Source organism: Hippichthys cyanospilos, chromosome 2 (genome assembly GCF_059441005.1).
Source record: "Hippichthys cyanospilos isolate Australia breed blue-spotted pipefish chromosome 2, RoL_Hcya_1.0, whole genome shotgun sequence".
Taxonomy (NCBI): Eukaryota; Metazoa; Chordata; class Actinopteri; order Syngnathiformes; family Syngnathidae; genus Hippichthys; species Hippichthys cyanospilos.
Window position 1 is genome coordinate 17,619,063 of NC_142370.1, and position 7,305 is coordinate 17,626,367.

General features: G+C 43.6%; 1 protein-coding gene across 2 annotated transcripts in view; it reads left to right on the forward strand.

Annotated features, from left to right (window-relative positions):
* The window catches only part of gmeb2 (glucocorticoid modulatory element binding protein 2), a 13,174-nt gene extending 6,230 nt beyond the window's left edge, over positions 1-6,944 (forward strand). For both annotated transcript variants that reach the window (XM_088405224.1, XM_088405215.1), the window contains exons 5-10: positions 12-115; positions 2,277-2,434; positions 4,340-4,393; positions 4,770-4,907; positions 4,985-5,107; positions 5,796-6,944. In XM_088405224.1, the coding sequence (XP_088261350.1) occupies positions 12-115; positions 2,277-2,434; positions 4,340-4,393; positions 4,770-4,907; positions 4,985-5,107; positions 5,796-6,430 (1,212 nt within the window). In that variant the 3' untranslated portion in view covers positions 6,431-6,944. The remainder of the gene's footprint in view (positions 1-11; positions 116-2,276; positions 2,435-4,339; positions 4,394-4,769; positions 4,908-4,984; positions 5,108-5,795) is intronic.
* The last annotated feature ends 361 nt before the right edge of the window (positions 6,945-7,305 follow it).

The window sequence follows — 7,305 nt, forward strand, 5'->3', positions numbered from 1 at the left end:
CCTTTCTCCAGTTTAATGATCAGCTCATCAGTCCGAAGGAGTTTGTCAGCCTCGCAGGCAAGTCCACACTGAAGGACTGGAAAAGAGCCATCAGACTCAATGGCACCATGCTCAGGTCTAGTCAATTACATTGAAATTAACAAGTACAGTATATTTATATACAGAGAGAGAAACAAGACAAGATTCTGCTATTCTTCACTTCGTCTGCTGTCAGGCATGCTTATTGAAATGAAATCAGCGGATACATTTGTTTTTTTTCCCACGCTAAATGTCATTATTACTGTAATTAGATATGTCCCAATTTTATTTTTTCCCATCAGACAACAAGTCACTTGATGTTGGTGGCGGTGGGGCAAAACTATGCCAACATGACACATTTTTATTTGGCCTGTTAATAAGTGGTTTAAACCAAGCAGCCTAAAAATATGAAATCCCTTTTTTTTTGTAGCCCTTAAAAATATACAGTAACTAAATCAAATGAAATTGTCTTAAAACTCCGATCATTATTTTCCTCGATTCCAATCAGCTGAAAATGATGTGACTGGGGTCAAACCAATATCCGTACTGTACAGTCATGGCCAAATGTTTTGAGAATGACACAACAATTAATTTTCCGCAAAGTCTGCTGCTTCAGGGTTTTTAGGTGTTTTGTCAGATGTTTCTATGGTATAATGAAATATAATTAGAAGCTTTTCACAAGTATCAAAAGGTTTTATTGAGAATTGCACAGAATTAATGCAAGTCAATATTTGCAGTGCTGCCCCTTCTTTTCAAGACCTCTGCAATTCAAAACTTCTGGACCAAATCCTGACTGATGGCAGTCTAATCAGTTCTTGGAGTTTGTCAGAATTTCTGTTTTTTTTTTTTTATTGTTCACCCGCCTCTTGAGGATTGACCACAGTTTTCTGACCAAGGGCCCAAAAATCTTCATCTTTTGTTCCCCGAGCCATTTTGTTTTGCCTTTTCCTTTATGGCAAGGTGCTCCATCATGCTGGAAAAGTCATTCTTCATCACCAAACTGCCCTTGGGAGGTTGGGAGAAGTTGCTCTCTGAGTATGTTCTGGCACCATTCTTTATTGGTGGCTGTGTTTTTAGGCAAGATTGTGAGAGAGCCCTTGATTCCCTTGACCAAAAAGCAACCCCGCAAATGAATTTTGTCAGGATGCTTCACTGCTGTCATGAGACTAGACTGACGGTAGCGCTCACCTTGTCTTCTCCGAACAAGCCTTCTTCCAAATGCCCCAAACAATGGGAAGGGGGATTCATCAGAGAAAATAACTTTACCCTCGTCCTCAGCAGTGCAGTCCTTGTACCTTCTGCAGAATATCAGTCTGTCGCTGATGTTTTTACTGCAGGAAAGCGGCTTCTTTGCTGCCGTCCTTGACACCAGGCCTTCCTTCAAAAGTCTTTGCCTCACTGCACTCACACCTGCCTGCTGCCTTTCCTGAGCAAGCTCTGCACTGGTGGTGGTCCGATCCCGCAATTGAAACACCTTCAGGAGACGGTCCTGGCGCTTGCTGGACTTTCTTGGGCGCCCCGGAGCCTGTTTGGCAACAACTGCACCTCTCTCCTTGAAGTTCTTGATCATTCGATAGATGGTTGACTGAGGTGCAATCTTACTCCCTGCTATGGACTTCCTTGTTAGGCCGTTTTTGTGCAATGCAATGATGGCTGCACGTGTTTCCTTGCAGGTAACAATGACTAACAGATGTGGAACAATGGTGTCATTCACCATATTCCGTGTAAAGTGTCCCAGATTGATCTCCAGCCTTGTCCTCATCAACACCTACACCTATGTTAATATGTATGACACCTGTGTGTCATTGAAATGATATTTGCTTGTCCTTTTGTGGCATGGCTCAAATGCAGTAGAAATGTGCTTTTTGGTGGTAAAGTTCATTTTCAAGGTCAAGGGGGACTTGGCAATTAATTGCAGTTGAGCTTATCATTTCTCATAACATTCTGGAGTAGATGCAAATTGCCATTATAAAAACTGAAACAGCAGACTGTGAAAATGAATAGTTGTGTCATTCTCAAAACTTTGGGCCATGACTGTAGAGTCAAAGTTCACGGACATACAATCAAAATGCCTTGTCAATAATGTAGTTTGTGTGTCATAGAACAACAGTTTATGCCAACAACTTCGCTGTATTTTAAACATTTCAGAAGAGCAACATGACCAATAATCACCTGCACAGTGAGATCTCACTGGAGTGTCCTTTGGTCGTGTTATGAACTCCATAGACAACTTGTAACCACACGTTTTGATTCCTCAGAAAGATCATGGACTCCGGCGAGCTGGAATTCTATCATCACGCAAAGGTCTGCTCCAACACTTGCCGCAGCACTAAGATTGATCTGTTGACATCCAAATTGGCCGCCAGCTCGGACCAGGCTGCCGACATGGCTGCTGCCTCCTCATCCACTGCTTCCTGTAAGTAGACAAGGTTCCGCTTTGTGGGTTTGTGATGTGTTACTTTATGCACCCCCCCCTTTCAGAAAACATCGTACAATTTGTGTTGTTCTGTGTGCCTAAACTCAAACTTGAACTGGAAAGCTATTTTTCATTCTATCAGGATAGAAGTGCTGCCTGTTTTTGTTCCCCGTGTGTTTGTTTGGCCTTGGTGGAGATCCATTAAGGCATGCCTCACATGTTCACAATACCTAGTGGAAAGCAGTACTTGAGTTTTGCCATGACACTGCTAATAAACATGCACACACTCAAGCTACATTTGTTTAAATTGCGTTAATATTTTGTCCTTGATGGAGTTTTTATCCATCATGCCTCTCCTTAAAGGTTTGTGACAGACATACTGGTCCATAATTGTCATAATCTTGCAAATTCACACCAAGCTCAACAATCATGAGTTCTTGTTTTGGTAACAGTTTTGTCCTTGGCTGTGTGATGCATGCTCTTGAGTGACCTTGTTACCTATTTCTCTTTTTGTGCGCCACACCGTAACATATCCTTGAAAGAATACATGAAGAGTACATGAACAGCCGTTGTTCCTCTTGGTTCCAAGAAGGCAACCAATCAAACCCACATAGTTTCCATATCATGTTTTTCTATAGAGCAATAGGCAATTGAAAATGTATATTTTATTTATGTCTTAGGTCACAGTAAAAAAATTCAAATTGTTCCTTGGGTCCTTGATTTGCAATAATACGATATTTTGAAGTTGGAAAACGGCACACACTGGAGAACAGTGCGCTGGCTCAGTTACCACCATAGAAGTTTCTCGCTCAAAATTCCTTTTCGCTCGCTCGCAATAGCATTCTCGCGCTCAACATCTCGCTCTCGTTCACGATACTCCTCCCTCCCTCGCTCAACATCGCGTTTGCTCAACATCGAGCTCTCGCTCGCTCGAGTCGTCCTCTGCGCTCGCTCAGTTCTGCTCAGGCGTTACGTTTGTGCCACAAAACCAGCCAAATAGAGCTTGTAAAAGCACATTGATTGACAGCTTGGTATCCAATGAGATTGCTTGTTGTGTTCACCCGGAACGAGCAAACGAGAGTGCGTCACATCGACGTGGGCGGGAGGGGTGGGCTTATATTATTAAAGTACAAAAACTAACAAGGTATTTCTGTCAAATGATACAATACAGTAATAATAATAATATTAAAAGTAATTCTCCAGCCCAAGTCCGTGTTGACGCACTCTCGTTTGCCCTTTTCAGGTGAACACAGGGCTAATGAGAGTGCGTCAACGGATAGCGTACAAGCAATCTCATTGGATACCAAGCTGTCAATCAAAGTGCTTTTACAAGCTCCGATTGGCTGGTTTTGTGGCACAAACGTAACGCGTGAGCAGAATTGAGCGAGCGTAGAGGACGACTCGAGCGAGCGAGAGCTCGATGTTGAGCAAACGCGATGTTGAGCGAGGAAGGGAGGAGTATTGCGAGCGAGAGCGAGATGTTGAGCGAGAGAGGGCTGTCCCGAGCGAGCAAAAAGGAATTTTGAGCGAGCAATTTCTTTTTCTGTGTTCAAACTCCATCGGCGCGCGCTCAAACTCTTATTCTTATTACGCGCTCAATAGTTTTTTTTCTTGCTCTCAAAATCTGTTTTCGCTCGCTCAGTTTGATTTTCTCCGCTCAATTATTTTTTTCACCGGCTCGTAATTGTGGCACAAATATAACGCCATATGCCTGTGCCAACAGTCACTTAATTGTTGGACTGTGGTTGGGCCAATATTTACTTTGTCCCGCGTGGTGTATTTTGCAAATTGTCTGTTATTGTGCATATACTTTCACATGTACTTGTACAATGTGAATCTAAATGTTAAAAACATATTAACAAAAACTGAATGGTTTGTTGAAACCCTTGTTGTGTTTCCTTGTAGTGAATGGAAACTTGCGGCCAGGGGGGTCTGAGGGACCTTCAGAGGGAGTTGGAGGTGATTCTGAATATTCACATGATTTCCTTAAGCCTTGTGCAGTTTTTTTAATTATTATTATTATTTTTTTTTTTTTAACTTTTTTTGGGGGGGGTCATTTTCTTCCATATCATTCTGACAGTATTTTAGCTCAGAGATGGCACACTTCTGGTACTGTGATAACCAAATAGTCATCAGTGTAATTTTGAACTTTGACATGTTGTCACCATTTGGGTGAAATTTCAGACCCCTGGTGCCTTCTTTCAATGCTTTCCTTTTGGTTGAAATGTTTGTAAAGATCAAAGGATTGGAGAAAATACTGCACAAGGGTTAAAAAGGAACTTTGCGGTCGGAAGTGACAGCGTCAAGTGCCAACTACATGAATACGTGTTTCCAGAGGATGCCATTTCATTCTGGCGTGCACTGAAGGACGCAGGGCTTCTCGAAGAGGTAATTGAAGACTTCCAGAAGGAGCTCCAAGAGGTGCTTAAGGGGCTTCACGAAAGAGTGTGTGAGCCATCGCTGCAGGTCAAAGGTTAGAATCCCATGACGTGAAAGGTTTGTTTGCATAAGCAACTGACACATTTAACACGGAGCGGTTCACTTTCTCAGATGCGGCTTTGCTCGACAGCATCGTGCACAACTTTGGAATGCTGGATCTGGTAAAGAAGGTTCTGAGCAGTCATAAGAGCCAGATGGACCATTACAGAGAGCAGTACACCAGCAGCCTTGCTGGTCAGTAAAATGTTGACACAAACTGCGTATATTAGGGCTGGACCAACTTTAGTACAAAGGGTGCTTAGATTTTGAAAGGGGACAGATAGGCCAGGTTCATCAAAATAAATAAACTGACTTGTTGTTCAGTTAGATTAATGCATAGAAAACGAATGCAAATGAATAGTCTTATTTATATGACAGGGGGCTTTAAAAGGTGTACTATAGCTATTTTATCATTGAAACGCTAATATTTTGTCTACACTTGGTTTGATGAATAAATTATATTTCATGTGCAATAATGAATAATATACAATTAATACTACGTTTTTCCACTGTCAGCCAAAAATGACATCAAATGCAGCCAACCAATCGTGGCTCCGTTTGCCAACGTCACGTAACCAAAGCCAGAAAACAGGTGATCCATCGAGCTCAAGTTATGTCATTTTCGTTTGGCAGTGGTTGTGCATGAAATATATTTTAGGTTTCAAATGAATTACAGACTATTAACATTTTACTGTAGAAAATGGCTAATTAAGTTCACCATCTGAATGGCAGTCAATGAGGTAATGATCCCGACGCTAAAGAATTCTTGATCGTGAACCACTTGATGGGCTGGTGGATACAAATCCTGTTGCGCACTAAGGCTGATTCTTCCTATTGGAGGCGTTCTTAACTAAATCTTGCCCCATCACATGCCCATCTATAGCTCTGGAGCAACAGTGTGACGAGCACAGGAAGCGAGCCAAGGAGCTGAAGAGCAAATCGCAACACCTCAACAACGTCCTGATGAACCTCACCCCCACGTCCGCAGCCCCGGCACCCAAGCGCTCCCGGATGAGCCGTGCGGTTTCCGGCCCGGCGTCCGTTAGCCCCGCCCCCGCACAGGTTGCGCTGCCTCTCGGCCAGCTCAGCGCCGTGCCACTCGGCAAGCTGCTGACCGTGGCGGGAGCTTCGGTGACCTCCAGCCTGGCCGGCTACACTCTGCTGACCTCGCCGCTCAACGGCTCGGAGCTGGCGGCGGACGCTTCCAACCTGACGGTGCTCTCCGCCGTGGCGGGTCAAGAGGGGACGTCCTCGGAGAGCGGCGGCGTGGTCTCTTCGACCTTTGTCAAAATGGTCGGTCCTCAGTTCCAGCTGGTGACGCTGCCGACCACGCTGCAGGGCCTGGCCGCCACGCAAAACGCGAGCATCGCGCAGCCCGTCGGCACCATCACCGTGGTGGACGCCACGGCGACAACAGCAGACTTTTTCCTACAGGGACTTCAAGCTGGCGAGAATGATGAAGGTCAGCATAATGAGGTGAGAGGAGATGATGCGCAACAGCTGGTGGAGCAGCAATGATAGGAAATTAGCATTTCATTTGTTCAGGGACACATTGTGTTTTTTATCTTTAGTTTGAAGTAAGAGCATTTCTGTTCAAGAACTTCTCTACGACCAGAGCAGTATTGACCATATCTCATCTGTTCGGAGCAAATAACTCCATCGATCCCGAGGATATATTTATCTCTTATCGGAGTCCAGATATTCATTCCCAGGTACTTAATGATATATGTTTTTAAAAAATTTCAAGCGTTAGTGTAAAAGAGAGTCCGAAAATGACTTGTAAAGAATGAGTTATTGTGATAGCTGCAAATTCTGCACATTTTTTTTCCTTTCCCCCAATCTGTCCTTTGTTATTTACTGACTTACTCACATTTTCACTTAAGACAGAGCAATAAAATTATTGCTTTGCCGGCATCTTGTGCTATTTGGTGCCAACAAATTAGGTTGGAGTGATTTGACATGCTTCATCTGAACAAAAATGGTGCTTTGACACCACCTTTCAGCATCTTCAAACAATATATTTTTGGGGTGATGTCAACGGCTTAAGAATGTTCTTCTTTTTTTTTTTTTTGCGGGGCTCTTGTCTTGCCAATGGCAGCGGTTCACTGCACACAATTTGAGGGTTTCTTGAGAAGGCAGTTAACTGAATTTTTGTCTGTTTGCCGGGTGGCAGGGCAATCTTGTGAATGATCGTGCTTAAATATTTTGAGCATCCCATAGCATCATCCTTTGGTGAGAGGGATGGGAACTCCAAATGTGCCTCAACCAAAAATGGCTAGCCGGTAGTACAGTCATATGACTTGCCAAGGAAAAAGGACATGAACACACTGTTTCCTTTGTTGTGTTCTTGGTTGATTTCCTTGTCTGCCGATAGATACATTGCCATGCTACTT